At 46.3% G+C, this 27,544-nt stretch overlaps 3 protein-coding genes across 3 annotated transcripts; all 3 read left to right on the forward strand.

Annotated features, from left to right (window-relative positions):
• The first annotated feature begins 6,721 nt into the window (after positions 1-6,721).
• On the forward strand, positions 6,722-10,192 carry hoxc10a (homeobox C10a). Its single transcript, XM_086138003.1, has 2 exons — positions 6,722-7,376; positions 9,619-10,192. The coding sequence occupies exons 1-2, from the start codon at positions 6,722-6,724 to the stop codon at positions 9,891-9,893; spliced, it is 930 nt and encodes a 309-aa protein (XP_085994129.1). The 3' UTR covers positions 9,894-10,192.
• Positions 10,193-15,651: 5,459 nt separating this feature from the next.
• On the forward strand, positions 15,652-17,639 carry hoxc9a (homeobox C9a). The gene is made up of 2 exons (XM_086099161.1): positions 15,652-16,225; positions 16,950-17,639. Exons 1-2 carry the CDS (start codon positions 15,652-15,654, stop codon positions 17,192-17,194), a joined length of 819 nt encoding a protein of 272 aa, XP_085955287.1. The 3' UTR covers positions 17,195-17,639.
• A 3,473-nt stretch (positions 17,640-21,112) lies between these two features.
• On the forward strand, positions 21,113-22,674 carry hoxc8a (homeobox C8a). The gene is made up of 2 exons (XM_086122112.1): positions 21,113-21,903; positions 22,354-22,674. Exons 1-2 carry the CDS (start codon positions 21,468-21,470, stop codon positions 22,662-22,664), a joined length of 747 nt encoding a protein of 248 aa, XP_085978238.1. The 5' UTR covers positions 21,113-21,467; the 3' UTR covers positions 22,665-22,674.
• Positions 22,675-27,544: the final 4,870 nt, after the last annotated feature.

Here is a 27,544-nt window from a genome sequence, read left to right on the forward strand (position 1 = left end):
GCCGCCAGCGCGGCGGCCAGTAGCAGCGGCAGCGGCGGCGGTGGCGGCGGCGGCGGCGGCTACGGTCACAGCCTCGGTCAGTTGCATCGAGTCCTCGAGCTTCTGCACTCACGTCAAACAGTTGTGAACGCGTGACTTCCAAACAATCCTCGACTCTGAGCGGGCGCCTATACGACGTATCACCAAGAGTGCAATGTGGACTCTTTTTAGGCCTGCATGAGGTAAAAATGTTGCCATTTTCTTATTGCGCACGGGTGGCGGTTATTTCTAGCTGGTTCTCAGAAAAAAGGCCGAATTTTAAAAAAATCAACTATGCTGTTCTTGAATATTTCTAATTTCTATTTAGTCCAAATGCCCACGTAGACTTATTTGTTTAAAAATATCTCTCTCTCTATATGTTCGTAGTTTGAATGCTGTTGGTTCGCCCCTCTGGTCCATGTACATATAGAAACATTTCATTCGAGAATTATTTCTCGGCCAGTGAATATCTAAAGCTAATCCTTTCAAGATGCGATGACAAATGTGACGTCCAATCTATGAGATCACACACACACACACACACACACACACACACACACACACACACACACGCACACACGCACACGCACACACGCCTAAAAGCTCATGCGAATGCACTTGTAAATAAGGTCGAAAGACTCGCCATGTCCCTGCTGCTATTCTTCACTACACTGCCCATTTCACCTTTCACATCTTTAATACCAACACTCTTTAAATTATTGGTCCTTTGGATTCCATCGAGGGGGACACATTGTTGTGTATCACTAATCTAAAATAAACTCCAAGCAAATAGGCAAAAGATGACGACTTATGTGCTTCTTGTGCTCTTGCATGCATTTATGGATGGCGCCTGAAACATGCTCCGAAGGTTTACTGCATCCAAATGAGCGACCTTGGTAACACGTTCACCTCGTACGGGTTCCCGTGCTTGCTCGCGTTTCAACCCATGTCCATGGTGCAGACGCCTTTGGGCTCGGACTTGTTTTAGTCGTGCTTTCAAAGGAGCAACGCTGCTTTCAAGCCAAGCTAGAGAGCGACGGTGATGTGCAACGAGCAGCTCTTTTAGTGCCCACTAAATGGAATCCCCACTCTTGTTGTCCAGTCTAGACACCGCCATAAAGACACAGGCACTAAATGGCTATTTTCGCCCCCCCCCCCCCCTCTCTTAATTGCACCTTCTGTTCTGGCCGAAAAGGCGTTCGCTTCCGCAGTAAATAGTCAACATGCAAGGCTGCGTGTCCGAGGGGGGTTACATTTGCCAAGAGCTTTCCTGCACATCAACTCGGACTGTGAAAGTCTCCAACTCGCACACACACACACACACACACACACCTGCCGGCATTTGTACTGCAAAAGCGCTCTTTCGGCAACGTCAAACCAAAGGCATTTCATTCAATAAATATATAGGACATTCGCCTTTGTTTAAGCACATGGTTGTAAACGTCACAGTGGGCTACTGGAAAAGACATCCCGCATGCAGTCGAGAGCAAAGTGAGCATGTCATGTTTGATTTTTGTTTTTCCAATATGCTCACGAGTCCCTCCGTGCAAGTGGATCGGAGAACACTTGAAATGAGATCTTGTCTCTGAACTTCAATATTGTCAAGGCCTTCACCTTTAACCCGCTGCAATAAAGTGGAATCAAGGACCCCCGACACATTCACACACATGCACGCACACACACACATATACACACACACACACACGTACAGACACACGCACACACACACACACTCAGCCCGGATGTGTGTCCGAGCGGGCCAATGAGCATGAGTGGGAACAGAGCGTGGAATGTGTGCAGGCTTCAACTTTGACCCCTCGCCTTCAAAACTGCAGCAGGTAACTTAGCTTGACTTCGGATATCGTGCAGTAAATAGTCTGGATGTGCTCGTGATGTGTAGACTTTCTCCCCACTCACCGTTTGTCGAGACAAGACTTAAGACACACACCCCAGCACGCCCGATCGTGTGTGTGTGCGTGTGTGCGTGCGTGCGTGTGTGTGTGTGTGTGTGTGTGTGTGTGTGTGTGCGCGTGTGTGTGCGCGCCTGTGTGTTTGATTGCTACTGTAACAAGCTGTTCTATTATCTCAATCTTACATGCACGGTTAAGTGTTTAATTCTGCATGAATACGATTCACTTTTGCTTTGCAGTGGTCAAGCGTTGTACTATTCAGGGCGGGGCTTGTTGTGTCCGCGTGACCTATCCACTTTCTGCTCATGATTGGATATTTTTGCCCATTTTTTCAGTCATCAACAACATCTCTGAAATGCATAATATAGCTTCTTAGAATGGAACTGCAGTGGTAGTGGGGGGGGGGGGCGATGGATTGGTTTAGGGGCGGGGGTTTAGTGTGACAAAGCACACACCAAAAGAGATCAAGGCTGCAGGGGACCCCCTCCCCAACCGGCCATTCCCAGCAACCTTGGCCCTGGATCATTTGTTGATCTCTCTTTGCCTCTCTTTGCCACACGAGGGCAAAGCTCCCCCTTTTTGTTTTCTTCCCTCCACGGGATGTTGGTCGTGTTTCCTAATGTGGACAATGACATCAGTATCGAGCAAAATGACTCCTCGCTTGGACTTTGCGCTGTGTGCAATGGTGGAAAAGGTCTGTGTGTGCGTGTGTGTGTGTGTGTGTGTGTGTGTGTGTGTGTGTGTGAATGTGTGTGTGTGTGTGTGTGTGTGTGTGTGTGTGTGTGCGTGCGTGCGTGTGTGTGGTGGGAGGCAAACGACCGCGTGTTTTTATGGAGGAGATTAAACCTTCAACATTTGAAGCAAAATGAAAATCTCCTCCATAAAAGTGAGACGCGGCAGCAATTGCAACCGGCACAGATAGTTTTCTTTGACTTTGGTCGATATTTCTGATGATGACGAAAACAATATGTTTTTGGTGCTGTTTGGGTTCCGTTTGGATTTGGATTTCAGATGAAAGTCTATTAAAAGTAACCCTTCGGAACTTGAACCCAACTTCAATTCTATGCGCCACGCGCATCTTTGCCATGATTTTGACACCTTCAACATTTAGAGAAAATAATCTGAATGACTGAATACCGGTTCCCGTTGATGTTATTGTACTTTATTTTTATTTCATCGCCTTGTAACAAATCTGAATGTTGTGTGAAACCCCAAACTTACGGGTCGGACTGCAGCACAAACTCTTTCCAATTGAAATCAAAGACAAGTGAGTCAACGTTCAAGCAGCAATGAATTGCGCATTCGTTGGTGCCGAGCAAAAATCGACGTTGACTGTTTTGGTGATCCGTGCAAGCATATTCAACACAACTTGCTCAGATGGCGGCCTGGGAAATTTTGGCCTGCCTGCTTCAGAATTAATGCGCCCTTTAAAATTTGAGAAGAACAAATCATACAAAAGGAATGATAACAGGACTTCTACTTAAATAATACTAATTTCACTCGACAGATATTTTGGGGTGAAGAAAACCCCGATTATAATCATTGCCTTTTCTGTACGCGGGTTTGAGCGTCGTATAATAGTGTGTGCGCGCGTGTGTGAATGTGCGTATGTGCGTGCGTGTATATATATATATATATACTGTATATATATATATATATATTAGATTTATATATATATACAGTATATATATATATATATACTGTATATATATATATATAGTTAGTATTGCTCACACGCCAGCACCTATCCTTTTCTGCATGGGCCAATAAAACAGTTTGATCTTATATTGGTCCACAAATAACGCTTATTCATTTACATTGAGTCAAACTGTGGAGTTTCCCTTGTTTATCACTCAAGTGAGAGAAAGTCTCTCGGTTTTCTTGAGGAAGTGGTGTGGTACTGCAGAGGTGTGCTGCTTTAAAATTTCAAAATGTGCTTTTCATCGAAGGCCGTGCGCAGAGGACGACATGTAGCATGAAAGCGGACGCTCAGCATACGCTTGCTCGCACACATCCACTTGGGAGAGTCGTGCTGCCTGCAGGAGCAAATGGGTGGCCTGGCGCGACAAACACCCTACGCAAACATGCAAAAACACGCGGAGGGCCGCACCTTGTCCTGCAGCTCTCAACATCCATACATGCATGGCCCTTGAATTTACTGTGGAAAAACGCCCCCGAGCAATGAAAGTGCAAGGTTACAGTTCCGACCCGTGTCAATAAAGAGCCCTAACATCCCAACTTATTGCGTCAGGACTTAGAGGATGTCTGAGGAGGACACGACACTAATGATGTCACCAAGGTGCCAAACAATACCAAGGACATCAATTAATGAATAAAATAGCGCGCGCGCACACACACACACACACACACACACACACACATATTATGTTTGTGTGTGTGCGCGCGCGCGCGTGTGTGTATAGAGATCTGTCTGTCTGTGTTTGCACACCATGCTGTGTGTAATATATGTGTGTATAGGTATGCATTTGTCTGTATACGTATATGCGTACACTGCGTGTCTAGTGGGTAGGAATGTGTTTGTTGTAGGTTTGTGCAAACTGCTGCCTTCAAAAGCATTTTATTTAAATCAAATCGGGGGAAAGACCCTCCCACTCAGACAGACAGACAGACAGACACACACACACACACGCGCGCGCGCGCACACTTAAGTGTGCCCAGTGTCTCATGAGTAGCTCAAGTGTGAAGCATTGCACAACTTGACCGTCACGTGTATGTTACATTCCAGAATCTGTCTTTTCTTAACTTGATCCTGCTGCTCAAAATCTTTTTATTTAGTTCTAGATTGGAGGCAAGGAGTCAATTTGCGATGTGTGTGTGTGTGTGTGTGTGTGTGTTTTATTTCCGTCTCAACTCAAGCAGTATATAAATATGTTGGCTCATTGTGATTAGTTTCAGCCCCCCCCCTCTCTCCCGCTCTCCCAGGAACACGGGAAAACAAGGCAGAGACTTAGAGAGTATTTTGTCTTACTTTCGTTTATTTCACAGAGCAAAAACCTCAAAATCAAGTCTAAATCAATTTGCTGTCGTTGATTTTGATGAATCTTTTTTTATATGTCAAACTGAAGTACAAAATGAAGGCTTGTATGAAGGCTTCCCATCTTTCCGTTCGCTATTGTGTTGAAATTGTGTTTGGACCTCGGTAATCCTAGATTTTATTCGCACAATTCTTTAGCAATTCGGGTGCATGCAAAGAAAATGTTCAGTTGAAGCAAGGCGTTTGCCTATTGTTAGTACAGTATTGCTGCAAAGTCCACGACAGACGCGGGGGCGACGTTTTCTCCCGGCACGGCGTCATGTGCTTGACACATTGTTGAACACGCAGCACATGACACAACGAGCAGCGGGACGCCACCACATTTGTGGGTCGACAAATCACGACTGAAACGGTACTCAACCCAAGCTGTTTTGTCACTTTCGGTACAACGAAACAAAGGAACCCATCATGCAGTTTAACTCGATTCAACAGGGAGAACAACATTACAACAGTCGGAGAACTTGTTTATTTTCAAATAATTTAATTACAATTCACAGTGGCTCCAAATGAAAAGATTACTCAAAGATATGCCCGCCAAATTGAAAGCACATTGCTCATCAAATATAAAACGAGTGTACATAAGCATGGCTCAATTATTTCATGTGTTCTGTGAATTATTTACGAGGTTGTAAAATATTGTGTCAGTGGCGAAACAAAAAACAACAAAATTAGCAATTATGCTATTTTATCCCCCAAGATAACTGATCCTAATTATATTGTGAATGATCTCATAATAAGAATGCAGTATACCACCACTGGACCGAGGCCACCATTAATTGACTCGTGTGTTTCTCAAACAGCAAATTCGTTACCTTGTTTCAACTCGCGCTGTAAATAAAAGATCTCATCAATGTAACTGACAATAATAAGAATTGATAGTCATCGATGTAAGATGGTGGTACGTACACAGAAAATAGGGTGTGTTGAATTTCCCCTATTCTATTTCGTACAGTGGTTGTACACAATAAAGTGCCCTGGAGTCAGATACATTTTAAGTAGATCTTTAGTCGACTTAAAAATGTATCTGGATTCAGATGCAGAAATAAATTCAACGACAATCTTTCCAGTGGAGGAAAAAGGAAAAATGGATGTACACAGAATTGGTCATGAAAAATGACGCGCCTTTCTGCAAAGAGGAAGTAGGTCAAGGAGTAGAAGCAAAACATCGAGTCATCTGCTTCTTCTTGTGTTTTGACGCTCGCCTGTAGAAAGGTTGCGTATTCGCCCTCTAAATCGAATCTTACCTCGTCGTTTGGTGAAAGACACAAACAAACAAACAAACGGAAAATGACAACGTCGATCAGTCGTGTCCAACACGCTGGTTCTTTGGAAAGCACGGAAAACCTTTGGCAAAAGCTCGTGTTTTGAACTTCAGAAGAAATGGCCGCAAAAGCCGCGCGGTCGCAGCGCAAAGTCTAACTGCCTGGAGCGTGAGCAGCCGCCTTTGTTTGGCAGGCGGTGGGCCTCATCATGCTGGGCCGCACGTGGCCACTGGGTGTCGCTCGTGCTCCACCCGAGAAGCTTCACCCTTCCCAACTTGACCGCGCTGACGTCACAGCAGTCTGGAGCATCAAGGCCACTTCCATGCCGCGATTGGTCTTGAAAGTCACATGACCACGTCTCCTAGCATCCATAATTATGTTGCTGATATATTTTTGGCGCCCCCCTCCTCCCTAAAAGATGTCAGCATCCTCCTGTCTTTCTTGTGTCGGAAGGATCCACCAGCGGGGCTGAAACCATGTCATGTCCCAATAACATGGCGGCTGGCAACTTCCTGATGCATTCCTTAATGGGAGGATCATCATCATCTTACAGGAGTGACGCTTACTCCGACGGGCCCGGGATGTTCGTGGACTGCGGCTACTCGGGCGGGAGAAACACGGAGGCCAAACTAGCCCCGTCTTGCCTCTCCAAGACCACCGCCGGCGGACTCGCGGCGGACGGGCTGCCGCTCGCCAGCCTCCACAACGGGCCCTACCTGCCGGCGCAGATGGCCACATGGAGCCGGAGCTCTAAGTCCGGGGGGGATTCGCAACCTGTTGCCCCGTGTTTACAACCGTGCCACGTCAAAGAGGAGGCGTTTTGTGGCCGCTATCCGGATGACGGCAATCATAACAGAGACACAACAGAGCCGGCCGTCTACATCCGGCTGGGGGACAATGGCTGCCGACCCCAGGCGAGCGGCGTCTTCAAGGTGCACGGCGCTGAGGGACGGCTTCGGCCGGCTCCCTCCGGATTGCCTCTTGCTCTCCCGGCCGCGGCGGCCGAACCGAGTTCGGGCCGTGAGAGCGCGGGCGGGGAAGCCGGCCAGGTGGATGATGACGAGGATCGGGACACCAAGCAGAAGGCCAAGAGTGACAGCTGCTCGGAGGACTCAAATGTGCAATTCAAAGGTACTCCCACGTTCGACTGAACCCCCCCCCCCCCCCACCACCACCCGTAACCCCCTCCCGGCGTCCCCCACGCCCTCATAACGATTGAGTGCGAGATAGCCCAATAATGCAGACTTCAACCTCACCCAACAGCATCCTGGGACATTAACACCTTTACATTAATGTGTGACACTGTGAGAAGAGCACTTATCATGATATAAACACACACACACACACACACACACACACACACACCATGCCATTCGTCCACAGACCACTACTTTTAAACTGTCATCATTTTCGCCTCGAAATTATACCGTCAACCTAAAACGTGACACCTTCATTATTACCAATTCCTAAAAATCACCGTGCTATGGTTTATTTAAGATGAAAAACCTCCAGCCAATACGTATAAATAATACCACTAGGAAGATTTACTGAATGCGTTAGCGTTGTTGCACTGCAACCACAACAGCGTGTTTCAGCAGCTTTTACATTCTTTCGAAGTCAGCGTTCACTTCTTTACAACTTGAACACAAACAATTCCATGTTAAGACAAGAGCATGTATGTAGTATTCATCATTAATTAAGCTTGGTGAGTTAAGTGTGCTATTGTGCATCGACCAGTTACGTATATTCTCCTGCTTTTTCTTCTAGCTTGCGTTCGTGTGTGTCTGCGTGCATGAGGATGTAAATGTTTTGGTGGTTCTAAGACTGTCCACAGTAGGGTAATTATTTTAACTTGCGCTTTGTGCGCGTGAGTGCGTGTGTTTGTGTACGTATGGTACCGAACAGAATGCTTCCTTGCACTCCCCACCACTTTTTGATGTCTTGCTTTACTAGAGGCACAATTGTTTTATTTTTGTATTTGAGAATAGAGAGCCCTCTGGCTCTAGTGCACCAAAGTAATAAAAACATTTATGGCAGTCTGAGGTCCAACACCGACAGTAAAGTAACCATAATAAAGGAAGGCGCTGACGTCGTAATTTGATGCAATTGCATTCTAAACAGAGGTAATTGGAGCAGGAAGTATGTTTGCTTGTCAAAGTAAGAGCCTATCTCCACCTACAGCTACATTTAATTATCATGAATATTATTGTTGGAGCGAGACAGTCCTGTCCTGGGACACAACAACAATGACAAAATAATAATAATAATAATAATAATAATAATAATAATAATGTGTTCCCTGTGACTGATTGGCGAACAGTTCAGGGTCAATCCCGCCTTCTGCCTGAAGCCATTTGGGATAGGTTACAGCACCACCCCGCAACCCTTGGACAAGCGGTGTTGAAAAGGGATAATACTACTTCTACTACTAATAGTAATAATAATAATAATAATAATTCTTCTTCTTATTATTATTATTATTATTGTTATTATTATTATTATTGTATGTATGTTGTGAAGAGTTAATAATGAGATCCACACCTCATGCATCAGTTTGCAACAATGTAAGTTTTATGTCTAAAGCATAATTCTGAGTTTGCTGGTTGCTGGTATATATACATATATATATATATATATATATATATATATATATATATAGTGAGAGGGAGCGAGGGGGGGTTATGTTTTTTCCAAATTTCCTATAACAGACACAGACAGACGTTTTAATTACTTTTTAACTGCATGGTATTTCATTTTTCTTTTTAAAAATAATGGTGTGTTGAATTCATTCAATTTTATTTCGTCAAGTGGCTCCACTCAATACAATCATCTACATTTGGATGCATTGTTTTAGTCGATGAATAGTCTATTTGAAACATCTGGATACACGCAAATGATTTTATTTCTCCGTTTATGCAGATTATTATTTATGACCTAGCCAGCTACAGAAATGTAATAGTCTAAGATTGTCATTTTTGTTATATTATATTTTGTGTGTGTGTGTGTGTGTGTGTGTGTCAGAGAGAGAGAGCGAGAGATAGAAAGAGAGCGAGAGGGTGGGGGATGGCCTTTTCCCCCTACGTCCATATTTGATGTAAAATGCTTTGAAGGGCAGCAGTTAGCAGCAAACCCACTAGACACACAGCGTACTAATATACATAGACACACACACGCCCATGCATAGCATACACGCACATATTACATACAGAATGGTGTGCAAATACAGACAGACAGACAGCTAGATAGATAGATAGATAGATAGATAGATAGATAGATAGATAGATAGATAGATAGATAGATAGATAGATAGATAGATAGATAGATCGACGTACTGACTCTGTGTTTATGTTTGTGTCGGCATATGCGTGTGCAGATGTTTCGTCGGAGAAGACAAGCGGAAGCTGGTTGAAGGCCAAAAGCGGCCGCAAGAAGCGCTGTCCTTACACCAAGCACCAGACGCTGGAACTGGAGAAGGAGTTCTTGTTCAACATGTATCTGTCCCGGGAGCGCCGCCTGGAGATCAGCCGGAGTATTAACCTGACCGACCGCCAAGTCAAGATCTGGTTCCAAAACAGACGCATGAAGCTCAAGAAGCTCAACAGGGAGAGTCGCCACAGGGAGCAAGGCGCCGTCTATCACTACGTTTAAAACGCACTCACACGTGCGCGCGCACACACACACACACACACACACGCACACACACACCCACGCACACACACACACGCGCGCGCGTACGCACACACATCCACACACGCAAATGCATGCACACTCAGTTCGGTCACTAATGAACATCGAACCATTCATCAACAGCGGAGGCGTTCCTTAGTACAAACTCTTCAGTGACTCACGATTGGATACCCGGAAGATGACCTTGTGTGTGGATGACAGCACACGTCCAGCTGTGCATGTGCACGAGATGACTACGCCGCCACGTCACGTCACGCCAAATAGTGTCAGAACAACACGCGCACACGCACACACACACACACACACACACACACACACACACGCACGCTCGCACGCACACACGCACGCACGCACACACACACACACACACACTCGCACGCACGCACACACACACACGCACACACACACACACACACAAAGGCAGGGCAGCCAACTTGTCCCTGCAAAAAGTGTGAGCGAGAATGATAGAGAGAGAGAAAGTGCTGCTGAGAGCATCAGGCCACTTTTAATAGAAGCGCGAGACCATAACCTTGATTTAAATATTATCCAGGTGACCACAGCAAGTCAAGGTCATAAAAGTCTAATGTCAGCTTCGCCCTGGAAAGCGTTGGGGGTGGATTTTATGATCTGCAAATATAATGTGCCGCAGCAGTAAAGATGCGCTTTAAAAGGTGTGTGTGCGCGGAGGAGGGCGAATCGGCACATGCACGGGGGGCCGGCTGCAAAGTGCACCATCGAGCAAGCACACTTGGAGGCTGCAGCCGGCTGCCAGAAACAAACAACATGGACGAGAAAGAATAACCAAAGAAAGATGGAGTGGACGCGGCATGGACAGCGGGTGGAAGCGCCACCGTCCCTCCTGCATGTAGGAGAGCACGTGGATTGGACCGAGGCCAGGTAGGACGCTTTTCTTCTCTTCGATGCAGTGATTCCTAGCCTTGATTTTGGAAGAGTGCGCTTCATCTCTCAGGGTGTGTGACATGCGTGCCGGTGTGTTCCAAGACTTTATGGCGATGGAGATGAGTGGGATATTTAATGTACGCGCGTGCTGGCTCGGGTTTGCATGCAAGCTGGAAATGAATGATGGCTATTTGGTGTATGTGAGGAATATGCTTTCGCCAATGTTGTGCACTTGGGATGGATGAGGAAGTCGCGCAGCTGTCCGCCCGCCCGCTGCAGCCTGCAGCCTGGTGTGCACTGTTCTGGTCGCCTTTGTCTTTGCGTCGCTGGCTCTTTCCTCTCATGGATTTTGACCCTTTTTTTTATCACGCAGCTGAAGCGTGGTTTAGGTAGTTTCGTGTTGTTGGGGTTGGCTTCCTGACTCGGCAACAAGAAACTGCCTTGATTACGTCAGTTCGTCTTCATCAAGGGCACAATTTCGTCCTATATGTCTCCACTTAAAGGCACCCTGCCTGCACCAGGAAGGTTCCCACTAAACAGAAGGCCATTGAGAGAGCTTTTACTTGCCTCGCTGTTGTTTCGTGCGTCGCACGTAGCTGTGAACAAAAGACATCTGCCACTGATGGACGGACGCACGCACGCACGGACGGCCGGACACGAAAAATCAATTTGTCTGAAGCTTCTGACTTCGGTTTGGCGTAACTTTGGTGGCAGGAATGTCACGCTGATGTGCAAGCGGGCTCGTTTGGTCATTTGGACAACATTGCCGTGTTGAACTCACAACGGTGCTTCTGCTTCGTTTGCCTTCCCAATGTGCATCAAAGGGACAGATGAGCAACGAGGACACGAAGAACCTTCATATTTGGTCTCTTTCATTCTTGTAGCAGGCTATAGCAAAAGCCGTCGTTGTCGTACATATAGACTGTGATAAAAGAGAAACCCTTCTGAATAGTTTTCCTGCTACTGGCCCAAACAATAAAATCAGTGGCTATATGTCTTACACTCAATGTAATGTACTGTATGTACACATACAGCACATTTGACAATGAAGTTGTATTCAATTCAATTCAACTCAAGTTAGCATTAAGTTATGTTGATTTTTCTCATGAAAGGTGGACATTTATAAATTTGAATTTATTGATGAAGCCAGCAATTCTTATTTTTTGCCAACTCTGAGAAAGCAAAGCGCCGAAGCCTCATTGAATCATGCGCCTAATCGTGTGTGGCACGAATAACAAAAATGCGGATACGTAGAGGACAACTCACAGAGTGTGTGTGTGTGTGAGTGTGTGTGTGTGTGTGTGTGTGTAGGGGGGGGAGGGAGGGAGGGAAGGGGATCTGTCATGTGCGTGCAGTTGCCACGCATGTTTACTCATCATGTGTCATGATCTCATGCTCCGCTGGCCAGTCGTGTCGTGTCGCCTCGCGGTGCGTCGTGCAGCTCCCGCTCAGACAGCCTGCAGGCCGCCTTGTTTATTGCTCCCTCTCACCCGCTCTTCTTGCCGCAAATCATATCACCAAGTATATGCATATAGCGGCGCTGCAAGCCGCAAGCTGGGCGGTGGCAGTCTGGAATCCAAAGTCACTTACATTCAGCCCGCTCCATGGGCGTCTTCCCCTGGAATGCATCAGTGACAAAGACTTTTACGGCGCCGCAAACAGTTCACCCTAAAACCATATAAACATAAAGCCATTTCTTTTCACTTTGGAGTGGCGCGCAGGAAGCGAAGCCCTCAGACGCTCACTTCCTCCTCGGCTGAAGTGTGATGGCAACACGCTGCTGCTACGCCAAGCGCCGCCACAACTTCCAATCTTCCATTCAAAGACAACAACAAGAACAACAACAACAACACGGACGACGCCTCAGAACGCGAAAACCTATTGATTTATTTATTGATTGATTGGTTGATTTATTTGCTAACTGCAATTGTTCACTTCCACGCATGGGTATTTGGGCCTGACATTTTTTACACCTCTTACGTAAAGGTTGGGAGTGAATACAAAATCCGGTAAATGACAATTACGATTTCAGCCTACCCGGCATACCAGTATCACGTTTTAATGTGCAAACTTTAGTTTTACAAGCCTTTCAATCCTATTTTGGATTTCTACATAAATAAAGGGTTTTGGTCAATGGATTAAAATGATACTAATCACGGTGACGTGTTTCTTTTATCCACATAAACGAAATATTTCTTTGATTCTGCCGGCGCAAGCAAGTCCTGCAATATTATCTTCAGAATACGCAAACAACTGAATCGTGTTTCTCCAAGTCCAAATTCTCCTTTGAGTTCAGCCCCCATAATAATGGTCCCCAATCAAGTGCTCTTCGTGCAATTTGGGGAACCTTTTTCTTTTTTGTAAATCTCCGGCCTAATATCACAAACGGTTCCCAACAGCTCGATTGCTGATTCCAGATGAGTCAAATCCTTTGCAGTATTTGCAGAGAGGAAAGGACTTCTATTCCTGGGATAACATTCTGGTGATTTGCATGAATACCCACATTGTTTTATCACTCAATGGTGTGTGCGCGCGTACAGTTGATTACCATTCCTATGCACTGCAGCTGTTTTATGTTTAAACTGCATTTGCGGGCGAGATTGTTTTCAGTCACTGCATGTGAATTTTTATGCACTGCTTGGCGGCAAGATGGATGATATTTTATCTTGTTTTCACAAGAAGCTTTTTGAGCATGCGGTTATCCTTGATTGTCATATTGGCGATGCAAACGGGTGCCGTGCAGCGTCAGAAAGAAAATTTAAGTAATTGGGGAAACAAGAATGGAATAGGCAGTAAATGCTAGGAAGTGAACTGATCTCGTCGCATCAAAACTCGAATAACGCATATTCAGTGTCAGTGTGGCACTCAACTTCAAGACACACACAAACCAAGAGGAAAGGATGTCATTACAGGCTCATGTGCAAGTATCGCATGACCAGTGAACACTTTCAACTGTTTTCATGGCTACAGACGTAGACCTTCGATCCTAGGGGGGGAAAAACCCCTGAAACCATCTTATTGAAGTGAACGAATTTATAGCGCATACATCTGGTGAAACATTTGACTTCACCTCATCAATGCTGTCTCGCCGTTTACATTTCATGCTTGAATCTGAACTCCATAACACACACACACTCACACAAACAAACACGCACGCACTCACACACACACACGCACACACCTACACACTCACACACACGCACACTCTCGCTCACGCGCACACACACACTCACGCACACACACTAAATTCTAACGTACAGACGATTATTTGCACCCGTAAACTAATGTTAGTTTTTCAGGTGGGGTGAAAATTCAACTCTTATTTTCTGTCGCAAAACGGCGCGAGTAAGTCATTATTTGCTTATATTGCAGCTGCTCATTTGACATCATTCCCAAATACAGTTGAAATTTATTTGAGCTTCACAAAACGTTGCGTTTTGGGGGAGAACGCAAAAAAAAAACCCATGCAAAACCATGCCTGAACTGACATCTGATTTGTGCGTACAAATATTGATCGTATGTAGACTAAAAACAAAAACAATAAACAAACACGTGCGGTATATTTAAAGCTCCCCACAAATCAATCAGACGCAAAAAGCACTCTGTAATTTTGCTGTTTAAATGCACTTTGGGGTCCAGCAGTGAGCCCTCCCCGCACATCACATATCGTCTGAAAGCAGATATTAAGGTTTGAGAGTAAAAGTTAAAATTAAACTTAATGACGCCGTTATTCTAATTGCAGCCCGCATTGCAGCGTGTCGGCTTACCAGCCCGATGTTGTTTGGTGTTCTGCTAAGGGCTACATTGCGGAATACAGCAGCCAAGTTAACTACACTAACGACAGTATCCTCATTGTGAGACCGAGCTTTTTTTTTAAACTCCTTTTCGAGCTGCAACATGTCCTCGGTCTTTGCGCGTGTGCTTCACATGCGCAGAAGTGTAACGTTTTGACGTCAAGAGTGGGACCGGGATGCTTGCTTAACGACACGTTTATGAACAATCAAATGATCGTCGTTAAAATTTATTGACAGGCATTAAAACATGAACGGCCGCAATGTGGGATATAGCCGCGCCTGGAGGCTGCCTGGAGGCTGCCGTGTAGACCAGGGTCCCGACAATCTTATCTCCCTGGACCCCCATTTTAGGAAATGCCGTTCTGCCCTCTTGAAAACGGCATAAACTTTATTGTGGGCTTCCCCCGCCTCCCAGGTACTCCTCTCTTGTCTGTTTAACGGTCAGCGCCATCCTTTTTCTTAAAAAAAAGAAACACACAAAAAAAAACACAGTAGACGACATGTCATAATTGCTCATAAAGAGCGACCAAAAAGGGCCGTTTGTGCAAAGAAACGTTTTCAATTAAGATGCAATATTATTCACCGCAGTACCATCAAGCTGGAGCATAATGCAGCCGGACAGAGATTGATGACAGCGTCAAATAGTGCCGGGCTCCGTTTCAGACGCAGTGTGCGCATGTATCTTCACTGCGTCTGCACAAAGATCCTTCACGCCACGTCCTGTTGAGCGGAACACGAGAAAAAGAAAAGAACAGGAACGAGCAACGCACTAAAGTTGGAGTGGAGGTCCACTGTGGAAAGCCAAAGTTTTTTAATCCGACGAATGCGCAAGGCTACCCCGCGGTAAGTGGCGCATTGATCCGCCGTGCGATTTTTGTCACGTGAAACTGGGGCAGCCAATCGGAAGCAGCGGAGCTCGGAAAAATAATTACCTGCCGTGATTGTTCGGCGGTCAGATAAAAAAAAGTACACATACACGCCATATAATAATCGGATGCATGTAAACGAGTGCGGGAAGCTGCGACATGTCGACCACGGGGCCCATAAGTAATTATTATGTGGACTCCCTGATCAGCCACGACAGCGACGAGGTCCTGGCGGCGGCGGCGGCGGCAGCGGCGGCAGCTGCCGCCGCCGCCACTCGCTTCTCGGCACCCGCCTCGCACCCTTCCGGCCCGCGTCCAGCGTCCCTGGTCGCGGACTGCGGAGACTACCCGTCGTGCAGCTTCGCCGCCAAACCGTCCGTGTTCCCCCCCTCGTGGGGGCCCTCGCAGTCCTCAGTGGTGTACCATCCGTACAGCCACCAGGCTCACTTGGGCACAGACTCACGGTACGTGCGCTCGTGGCTGGAGCCCATCTCGGGCGCAGTACCTTTCCACGGCTACCCGGGCAGCGGCAGGCACTACGGCTTGAAACCTGACGCCTTCCCGGAGCACAGAGCCGCCGAGTGCCTGGCGAGCACCGGGCGGACCTACACGGATTATCTGTACTGCTCTTCCTCGGACATGCGGGACAAGACACTGCAGAGCCTCCCGTCGCCCGAACCGGAGCTGCTGCCCGCGGGGAAGCATAAAGAGGAGAAGCCCGAGTTTGACCCAAGTAAGTTCAACCTTCTTTTACAGCCGCTTGGTCTTTGCATGCATGTTTTTTCCTTAATTATTCTCCGTCTTTCTTTTTTTTTTCTGGAAGAACATGCATGGTCGCAGTGAAGGGAAATGGTTGCCCCCCCCCCCCCGCACCCCCCATGCTCCAGGCTGTTTAGGAACTATAAAGGACAAACGCTGCTTGGCTAATAATACTGGGGCTGTAAAAAGCTGACGAGGCTGTAAACATGCCCTCCGTAGAAGAGGCGCCGGAAGATGTGGAATTTGGGTGCAGGGAATTCATGCAGTGGCGCTTTTTATTTGCAGAAACGTTATCTCTGCTCTTTGAGCATCTGCCGTCACACGGGCGTGAGAAGTTCGGCCGTTTTTGGCCGACCCAGCATTGAGGAAAGAAAGCAATCAAATAAAGCCAAATGTTTTCTGTTTTGACATTTCCTTAAGTACAACGATTGCAAGATGAATTGGCTGAAGTCATCCACGGAACTAGAGGAATGTCATTGGTTGAGATTGGCCGAGGACGTGTAATGCTTGAACTGCTGGCCACTTTATGGGCCAATCAAGTGAATAAGCGCATTGAGACTTTTACGAGGCGGTAAGTTGAGGACACTCCGAAGCAAATCGGTGAATGCATGGCCAGCGCAAGAAATGACATTGCGAGCGTGCACGTATGGCACGCCAGCAAGAGTGCTCGCTGCTCATGTCGTGGGTTTTCATTGCAGGTAACCCCGTGGCAAACTGGATCCACGCCCGCTCCACCAGGAAGAAGCGCTGCCCCTACACAAAGTACCAGACTCTGGAATTGGAAAAGGAGTTCTTGTTCAATATGTACCTGACCAGGGACCGCCGCTATGAGGTGGCCCGGGTCCTCAACCTGACCGAGAGGCAGGTGAAAATCTGGTTCCAGAACCGGCGAATGAAGATGAAGAAAATGAACAAAGAGAAGAGCGACAGCAAGGAGCAATAATGTCGTGGAAGCCCCAACTGTCACGAGTTGAACCACTATGGACAGCTATGACAACGCAGCTACAAAGCGCTTCTTCCTTTTTTTGTATTTATCATGATTTTGGCTCATTGGTAACGCCATTTTAAAGACTCTTTGATGCTTGTTATTTTTCTACGCAAACGGGCGTCCTCTTCCAAAAAAAAAAAAAAAAAAAGAGAAAGAAAGCTAATTCAACACTGACACTTTACGGCATTGTATACTTTTTATGGTTTTGTTTTTGTTCTTTTTTTGTACGTGGAATGGTCAAAGTACAATTTGGGCACGTAGCAGCACTCCCAACTAAGAGAATACTTGAAATCCTCAGCGTGTCCACATCCATCATTTACGTTGCAAGTGGAGTATTTTGTACAGGATTAAAACATCTGCCTCTGTCTGTCCTCTTTGTATTTTTATGATAGTTGTTGTGTATCTTTTTGGGACTGTAATATCCTATAACAATAGGAATGTAGACCTGCATATATAAACATAATAATCCTAAACAATTGCGTTCTGTGTTGATTTTGACTGATTATTAATAACGTGTCTGCAAATTAATGTAGCGCCTGCAGGCACACACACACACACACACACGCACACACACACGCACCTATATATATATATATATATATATATATACATACATACATACATACACACACACACACACCATTTTTCATGTTTTCTCTCATTTAATGGTTTGACAAAGGTGAAGGTTCTTTCCACCTTTCTCAGTGAACGTGTGTAATCCACATTGGGCAAAGATAAGTGCCAAAAATGCTTCTGATGCAGTTCCTGTCAGCCACAAAATAACTGTTAATGTTTCTTATTCTAATATCTACAAACTTTATGTTGTTTAAGGCAAAATAAAAAAACATGCTTGGTGCACGGGCAACAATGTCTAAATTGCACTTGCTACGACAAACGCCAGCGTGCAGTTTAGACAGTGATTTCCAATAGCCCGATTTTTTTCTCTGCACATTTCCAACCTCTTTTGGCGTTGAAACCCTGAGCATGGGCCCCTATTTACCTGTTTTGATCAGACGGTATAGGTCACACCGAATGTGTGAGTGAGCGTCGCGTTTGCTTCAGGCTTTGTTGAAGCTAAATGCTCTTTTTGTGGTGCTGAACAATACAGACAGGATGCTGCACTTTCCAAAGGCCGGTCTTGTGCTTTTCCGCCCAGACACAAACACACACACACACACACACACACACACACACACACACACACACACACACACACACACACACACACACACACACACACACACACACACACAAAAGGTCGCTTCTTCTTTCTTTCTTTTTTTTTAACAAGGCCTTGCTGGAGCTGACTTGTTTGTCTCAAATGTAGAGCAACAAAGCAAACTCGAGCGGATGGCTAGACGTCTGGCCTAAATGACTTTATGGTTTTAATGGACGCAGCGGCAGGACTCGTTCAAAGGAGTCATGCGCACCTTCTGTGGAACCTCGACTCAGTCCCCCGAACCTTCTCACGGCCCAGCTGCAATGCCCCCCTCCCTCCCGTGCACTTCATCATATTATGGGCAACCGTTAAATGGGCAAAGAGTCAATACTTGTGCATCAACGAACAACGCCTAAATGTGTCCCCAAAACACAAATATGAGAATATGGGTCATATTTTGCAAATTACGCTGCTCCCATCCAAACAAAATGGCGACGTGGTGACGCATCGTGAACAAATGGGGACATTGTGTTGTTACCGCCACGGCGAGTTGCCATTGGTGGGCTCCAGTCCGGTTGCCAGGTGTAGGCAGCCGCGTGAACACTAGATGACGCTCTTGCTCCGCCTTTTGAACCTCAGCGCCCCTGTCGAAGAGCGGGTGGCTCGCTTGGTCAAGAAGAAGGAATGGACGACAAAATGACGACCGTGCTCAGTGTCCGCATTTCGTCGTGGACAACGCCAAAAAGCAGCCACATGATTGTGGTCCATAGTTGGAACACGCATCTTTATATAAAAACAGACAATTAAAAAGTATATTATATATATATATATATATATATAAAATGTCATAATTTAAATCAAACTAATATGTTTGTGATGGTTACAAAAGGAATTATCGAATCATCTCAACGGTCTTTCGAGCGCTCGTTGGCTGATAACTATCGCCCTTTATTTTAATGAGTTTCCTTGTTCTTCAGCAAATTATGTTATCTTTACAATCATTTAACATCGTGAAATAGTGACCATAATAATGCTCAAAACGACGGGAAAATAATGAATCTGACTTTAAAACTAAAAATCCGCTTCGCACAAAAATGCCCTCAGGTAACTCGCTTAATGATCAGAATTCCAATATTACCACAACTGCAACCACAAGTAATAATCACCATCCTAATCATAAAAATTATGATAATAACAACCTGATCGTTTGTATTCATTTGTGTGTGTGCGTGTGTGTGTGTTTGTTTGCGCGCGCGAGTGTACGTGTGTACGCGTGTGTGCGTGTGTGCGCGCGCCTCAGGCACGCGCATGAGCGTTCGTTGCAGTGATTGGCGCTCTGCATATTTATAGAGTGTGAAAGGTCTATAAATTCGCCGAGCGCGCCTTTCATATTTTACGACGCAGTGTATAAAACGTTAGTGCCCCCACAAAAAGCATGCTGGCATATTTGGAGAGAGCGAGTGAGCGAGCGAACCCATGTGAGCATTGAAGTGGGACTCACGAGTGCTGATTGCAGCTAAACATCCAGTGTAAAATTTTATGAACTCGTCCACGCGAGGAGATTTATCCTCGGTGGCTTTTACGGGGTCAGTGAGTGGCACCTACTATTCATAGGTCGTGTTTATATTTGCGTGTGTCGGTGTTTTACAGCGCCGGGTGCGAGTTTGTGCTGCCCTCGTGCCCCCCCCCCCCCCCCTTTACTCGATTACTCGAGGGCCGTGCAGGGATTCCCCCAAAACGGACTTAGGGACGCTTATTTTCGCTTGTCATTGCTGCTGTTAGTCGGTGTGTGTGTGTGTGTGTGTGTGTGTGTGTGTGTGTGTGTGTGTGTGTATCTATCTATCTATCTATCTATCTATCTATCTATCTATCTATCTATCTAATTATCGATCTAGCTATCCATCTCTCTCTCTCTCTCTCTCTCTCTCTCTCTCTCTCTCTCTCTATATATATATATATATATATATATATATATAATATATATACTGTATATGTATATAATATATACTGTGTATATATATATATATATATATATATATATATATATATATATATATATATATATATATATATATATATATATATATATATATATAGGGTTGTTGGTTGTGTTCTCACACTTAGTGGAGATTGTGGCTGGTTGGTGGTGGTGTTTTGGGTCGTGCTGTGTTAGTTTGTGTGTCCTTGGTTTATAGTTGCTTCTGAATCGTGTTGCTATGTGGCGCGATGCATTTTCGGTGCATCATCTCCTCGCAGTGCCTGGGTTTTGTTGATGTCTTTTGTGTTCATAATGCACACTGTTCATAATTTTGAACAGTGTCGTTATTATTGTTCTCGTTGTTCACTGCAACAGCCTATTACCGCAGGTGAAGTATATAACGCTAAGATGGCGTTTCATCAGCCACTGGCCAGGATGAGGGGATGCACCTCCAAGCCTTTATTTTGGGGCCCTAGCTAAAAGCCACTTAATTTCGAATTGTTGTAAAATGTCCTCCGCTGATGAGGAGATCACACATTGATGATTGCAGGCAGCTCCTCTCGAGGTGTGCATATAGGGCCCCATGTCTGACCGCTATGGAAAAGATGAAGGGGAAGGGGATGGGAGGGGGAGGACGAGGGGAGGGGGCGCCTGCGGTGGGGGCGGTAAGCTAAAAAAAGGAAAAAGGAAAAAGGAAAAAAAGAGCGTCTGTGACTGTGCTGGTGAAGCACGCCAAGCTTTAAGTTTAGACAAGACGCGCACATGCCATGAGCCGGACTTGAGCCTGCAAAAAGCCGGGGCGGAAAAACAAGAACACGCGGCGGCGGCGGCGGCATCAGCGGCAGCAGCGGGAGCAGCGGCAGCCCACGCAGGGAGCGAGCCGATGAGAGCGCAGGGTCGGCGCTAGTGATTGTCCAAAGGGGCATCGTTCCTCTAGTTCCGGTTTTGTCTGCCTTCGTGTGTGCGAGTCGGGAGCCCAAACAAAAGGCTGCCGTCAACCTGGCCGAGATCTTCCGCGGCCGCGAGAGAAAGCCCGAAGCGAATTAAGGAGCGAGCGAGAGCGAGGCGCACCGCTGGATGCCCAAACCAACATGAGCTCCTATTTTGTCAACCCTCTTTTCTCCAAGTACAAGGGCGGCGAGTCCCTGGAGCCGACTTACTACGACTGCCGGTTCCCACAGAGCGTCGCCCGCAGCCACACGCTGGTCTACGGAGCCGCGGCGGCGGCGCCCGGCTTCCAGCACCCGTCCCACCATGTGCAGGACTTTTTCCACCCCGGCACCGCGGGCATCTCCAACCCGGGCTACCAGCAGAACCCGTGCGCCCTGGCGTGCCACGGCGACGCCGGCAAGTTCTACGGATACGAAGCCCTGCCGAGGCAAACGCTGTACGGCAGCCAGCAAGAGGCGAGCTTGGCGCAGTACCCGGACTGTAAATCGTCGGCGGGCTCCAACCACGGAGACGGACAGGGCCACTTGAACCAAAACTCCTCTCCCAGCCTCATGTTCCCCTGGATGCGACCCCACGGTTAGAATTTGCATTGTTCGCTGGTTATATGCATGCTGTGTATTATCATTTGCCAGAGGCGTGTGTGTACTGCGTGTGCGAGCAAATCATAGCGGGAACATGTAGAGGTGGCACCGCAGTGCAGCGCATGTCCGTGCAGCTCACGTTCACCGATAGTCGCATGACTGCCGATAATCTCTTCCCATCCGATATTTCACAACACGGTGCAGTCAGACTTGAAATTGACAGTGGCACGGAAATCTGACATGTCGCTGCTTGTTTTGTTCAAAATGGTACTCGTGCGGCCTACCTGTACTTGACAAGAATGACGACACACACTCGTCTGTGTCGCGCAAGCGATCAGAAAAGCCAGTCGCAGACACATAAACAGGGCCGTTGTTAGATACGTGTGTGTGTGTGTGTGTTTTCACTCGGTTTGGTTTTAATTGCGTTCACTGTCTCCCCCTCAAGCACCAGGACGACGCAACGGCAGGCAAACGTACAGCCGCTACCAGACTTTGGAACTGGAGAAGGAGTTTCTCTTCAACCCTTACCTAACCCGCAAGAGGAGGATCGAGGTGTCACATGCCCTAAGCCTGACCGAGCGGCAGGTGAAGATCTGGTTCCAGAACCGCCGCATGAAATGGAAAAAGGAGAACAACAAGGACAAATTTCCGGGTCAGAGGGGAGAGGCCGAGGCCGAGGAGGAGGGCAACGAGGACGGTGAAGGCGAAGAGCCGGAAGAGAAGGAAGCGGAAGAGGCAGAGGAGAGCAAGGAGTGATTTGATGGGCCTTTTTATGGTTATAGGGCTAAAAAAAAGGGGGTGGGGGGTGGGGGGTGGAAGGAGACCGAGTTAGGTCTCATAAACGGAGCAGGAGTCGCAAGCGCGTCATCTTTATGACCAGCCTTTCTTTTTGTCAAGTAGGGAAAAGAATCACAACAATATCCCTGTCATCGATATCGGCACATTTAACATCCAACGGGATTGCCATTTTTTTCTGAAAAAGAAAGGAGACCATCTCCATTTTGTCTTCAATATTTCAACTGCTGCCCTTGCAAAATGAAAAACGAAAAGGGAAGTAAAAAGCATGCTAGTTTATTCAAAAATGGCTTCGATATTTGGCGGACGACTGGATTCAAATCCGTTTCGACGACCGCGATGCAAACTGTAAATAGACAATTAATAATAATAATCAAACGCATCATAAGACCTTGTAAACTCAACAGAGCGTTTTTAGTAGCGCGTTCAGTCATCATCGCGGCATTTTGTACAAACCACTCACCTTTTTTATTATTATGATTATGATGATTATTATTGTCAGTGTTGACATTTTATTTCCACATTGCTGAAAGCTGCCACGAGCTCTTCACACGCGTTTTTCTTTCTTCCTTCCTTTCTTTCTGTTTTGGCGGGTGTGGTGGGGGGGACCAGGGAATTGCAATCCTTTGAAATCCTTTGATGCTACCTAAACCGGGGGAGAATTGCAATAAAGATTTCTGAATATAGAGATTTCAGATCTTTTTTTTTTTCATTTGAAAGTGTTATAGGCGCACACACGCAACTCGGCTACTTTCTTTCTCTTGTTCTCAAGTTCTTTCTGTAGCATTTAGCCAATCCTTGTTGAAGACAATGAATTCTGTTGGAGTCGTGGGAAGAGAATTAGCTCGAAGCCAAGCCAAGCAATGACCGGGTTGTTACCTGCAGCCATGCACTCACTACCTAAACTGGCGAGCCGCAACGCCTGTGCACAGTACACACCTGCACCCTGAATTGTGCGGCTCCGAATGAACGTCAGACGTGTTGTTCCCCAACAACTCAAACTGCCTACAACGCACATTAGACGGCGCCTACCTGCAACAACCACAGCGAGTTTCCTTTGGATTTCTACGTGCTGGTGAAATAGACTAGTTGCTTTTGTTTGGTTTGTTTTGCACTGAATATTATAACCTTTGTGTATACGTCTTGTTCGAAATCGATGTTAACAAGTATGCTCGTTTCCCGGTGTTTTTCCTGTGAAAGACGACGTTGTCTCCCGCCATTGTTGATGTTCACTCACAAATAAAGATGATGGCTCACGATACTTTCTCACTGCTTCTTTTTTTATTACATGCAGCCTCCACCTGATTGCCTCGCTTCTCTCTCTCTCTCTTTCTCCCCCTCTTACGCACACACAAATATGTGCATGAATAACGCCTGAGGCTCCCCCTTATAACAAAGGATGTTTTTTTTGTTTCTTGTTTTCCGAGAAATAAACTGATAATATATGCACACCCAAACCCGTCCTCCTGGTGCTTGTACACTCAATATTAGGTCACGATGCGGCATATCCGTTTTTTTTAACTTGTTCACTTTATATATATACACAGGTATATATATATATATATATATATATATATATATATATATATATATATCGTTTTTTGTGTGCAGGTTCACAGCGTGTAAAGTGTCCAACGCCTTCTCCTATTTGATGAATCCTTTTAATAAATAATAGGATAGTAAAGACTTGCTCTCTTTGGGGAGCATTTTTAATGAATCTTAGTGAGATGAACAAAGATCCACTGCGTTATTAATAATGGTGAGGGTTAAGAATGGAGCGAGCAAGCAAGGTGTGGCTTGCAGCAGCACATTTGGGAGCAGGCTTCACACACAGCTGCCTTCATGCTTGGAACACACACACACACACACACACACACACACACACACTCACACTCACACACACACACACACACACACACACAGACCAAAAACGTATGCGACATTAGAGTGGTTAAAACACAAACGTTACAATGGCACACAATGCATTCAAAATTTATTGGTCATTCCACACGTTAAAACAATGCATCGAACCATGCTTCAGCTTTTGCATGATTCCCCCCCGCCGCCCATCCACAGCTCATAATACCGTTATGCGTTTCGTTCAATTCGTTTCAAGTGTTCTGTTACAGTAAAATACTTCGAAATAACTAGCTTATAATTTGCTTAAATAACATGCTTGCACTCCTTTAATGATGAAAAAATGTACTGTATGTATATAGATAGATAGATAGATAGATAGATAGATAGATAGATAGATAGATAGATAGATAGATAGATATATGGGGGGTGTTGTGTGCGCGCGTGTTTGGTGTTATTTATTTATTTATTTATTCATGTATTTGTATGTTTTTATGAGTACAAAGAAAAGAGTACTTCTGGAGGCCTTCTGGATAAATACTCAATCGTTTGATATTGCACTGTGCATTAATTAAACCCTCCACAAATAATGAAATTCTATATTACCCATTTATCGATTTAGCCACACATACGCATATATATACTGTATATATATTTAGATTATATTTTGGTCGAATTAGATTGAGTGTATAATAATTCAAGGATTAGTGTATGGTTGCTATCATCTATAATTCCCTTTTATCAGTTTAGACACACATACGCATATATATATATGTTTTTTAATGATATTTTGGTCAAATTATATATATGTATAACAATTTAAGGATTTGTGTGTGTGTGTGTGTGTGTGTGTGTGTGTGTGTGCATCTGTTTGTTTCGTTTACTTGCAAGTGAATGCACTGGAAGCAAACGGTGTCGATTGTGAGTGCAGTTGAGTGTGGAAGCAAATGAATGGCATCGGGACGCCTGGCCAAATATTACCTATTTAAACGTAAAAAATTGCATCGTCCATCCAATCACCTCGTTCTGTTTTCACGCCCATTTCATGACATATGTACCTCTCAGTGGAACAAAATCTGTTGAATAGTGGTCCCCCTCCCCGCCACGCCACAAGAAACTATTGTCGCTTCTATTATTTGCCTTCGATTTGTACACACCATCCCGGATGTGTCCTCTGTGGCAACATTTGGTGTGTGGCGTGTACACATCGGCCGTCTCTCTTGTGTGCGTGTTTTCACCAGAGGGCTGACATCAGCACTAAAGTTTAGTGAAGCTGTTGTAAACTTTATTGGTGGTGTAAAGGCGAGGATGGCCGGCCTTTTTTCTTTTTTTTTTTGCGTCTTTGTGTCTGCTCGCTGCTGGCAGTCCCCGGTGTGCCTTCCTCCCAAATCCTTCCTTTCATCGTCAAATAACACGGGTTCGTTTTCTAGTGGGCCGAGTGTCGTTCAGTGTGCTTTTCTAACGCTGGACGACTACTATTTGCTCCTAGGTCGATTGAATGTGCTGCATTATCGTCTGTGTTCCTCTGGAATTCGATGCGTATCTGTAATTGAGTGTGTGAGTGTGTGTGTGTTTAGCTGCATTGGAGGCAGTGCGTCATCTAAATCCTACTGTGTCAGGTGTGGTGCATGTGCAGCGCCATTCGGCATTGCCTTCCTTGGTCTAAAACGGCAACGTGTTGAAGTTTGTTGAATTTGATCGGTTGGAGAGGCAGTGGGCGCTCTTGATTGGGCGCGTTGCATCATGTGAATGAAGGAAGGCTCCAGAGGCCTTCAATTGGCTTCGTCCGTCGTCGGATTCCAGTCACGGCTCCTCCTCTCTTAATTGTGCGCTTGTTTATTTGCCCTGCACGCCGTGAACTATTGCCAATTGCGTCATTAAAAAAATGCTTGTCTATTACACTGTCGTCTGCAGTGCGTCCTCCTCTCGGTCATTTTTGCTGCCTTACAGCATACACCCTGAAATGTCAGTATTCGAGCTGCGTCTCTTGCGGCTGTTTCCTTTTATTCATGCTGTATATTTGCTGCACTGGAAAGAAGGGGGAATGGCAAAGATGGGTGCAAACATTCCTGGTTGTTAAAGGGAGAAATTTACAGCTGAGTAATAAAAGTTTACGACTCACGGCTCGCCGTGATTGGCTGCAGCGAGCCACGTGGCTCATGCTGTATGAACATGAACTTTATGCTGTTGTCTATTCCGCGCTCCTTCCTTTCAATCGGCAGCAGAGCAGGCTGCAGTTGTGTAAAAGCGTCCCTTTTCTCCACTCGAACGCGTGGGCACCTAACACGTTTGGACGGTCGTTCGCGCCTCCTTACGCGGGCATCTTGGAGACAGCCTCCGCTTCGCGCAGCCAGCCTGCAGGCAGCCGCTCTCCCTCCGGAAGACGGAAGGAAAAGGAGCTGCAAAAACGGACTTTGCCATGCTGTATCCTCATAGGCTGCGTGCGTGCGCGCGTGCGCATGAATGCGCGCGCGAGCGAGCGTGGGCAGTCAAGATGAGCGCCAGCCGAGCCCCGACGGAGGTAGGACTGCGCATTTCTCTCCTTCGTCTCTCTGCTCGTGTTTGGATGTGGCCTCGTGGGCGAAGCAGATGCGCCTGAGATGATGGCAGGGTGCGTGCATCGGGTGGCGTGTGACTCATGGGAGCCCCCACGCCGCAGGGGCGGCGCTGGCTGGCTTGCTGGCGGCCAGGAGTACCTGAGCGGCCACTTCCACGGCTCCGCATTTGAACGCTGATGTGGCCAGTCGGCCGTTAGCAATTAGCCGGATATTCTTTTTTTAAGACTCATCCTGTCATGATTACTGCGAGGGCTGACTGATGCATTGTAATTAAGTTGTTGTTGTTGTTGTTACATTCAAGGTTCTGCCAAGAGGCTGCTATGTATCACACTCACACACGAACACACGCCGGTAAAATGAGGTTTGCACTGATCCCGTAGTAGGGCCCCACAGTGCCCCCTAGCGACCAGCCATGTTGCAAGTGGA

The sequence above is a fragment of the Hippocampus guttulatus genome, chromosome 1 (assembly GCF_054856545.1).
Source record: "Hippocampus guttulatus isolate MCC_2025c chromosome 1, RoL_Hgut_1.0, whole genome shotgun sequence".
Lineage (NCBI taxonomy): Eukaryota > Metazoa > Chordata > Actinopteri > Syngnathiformes > Syngnathidae > Hippocampus > Hippocampus guttulatus.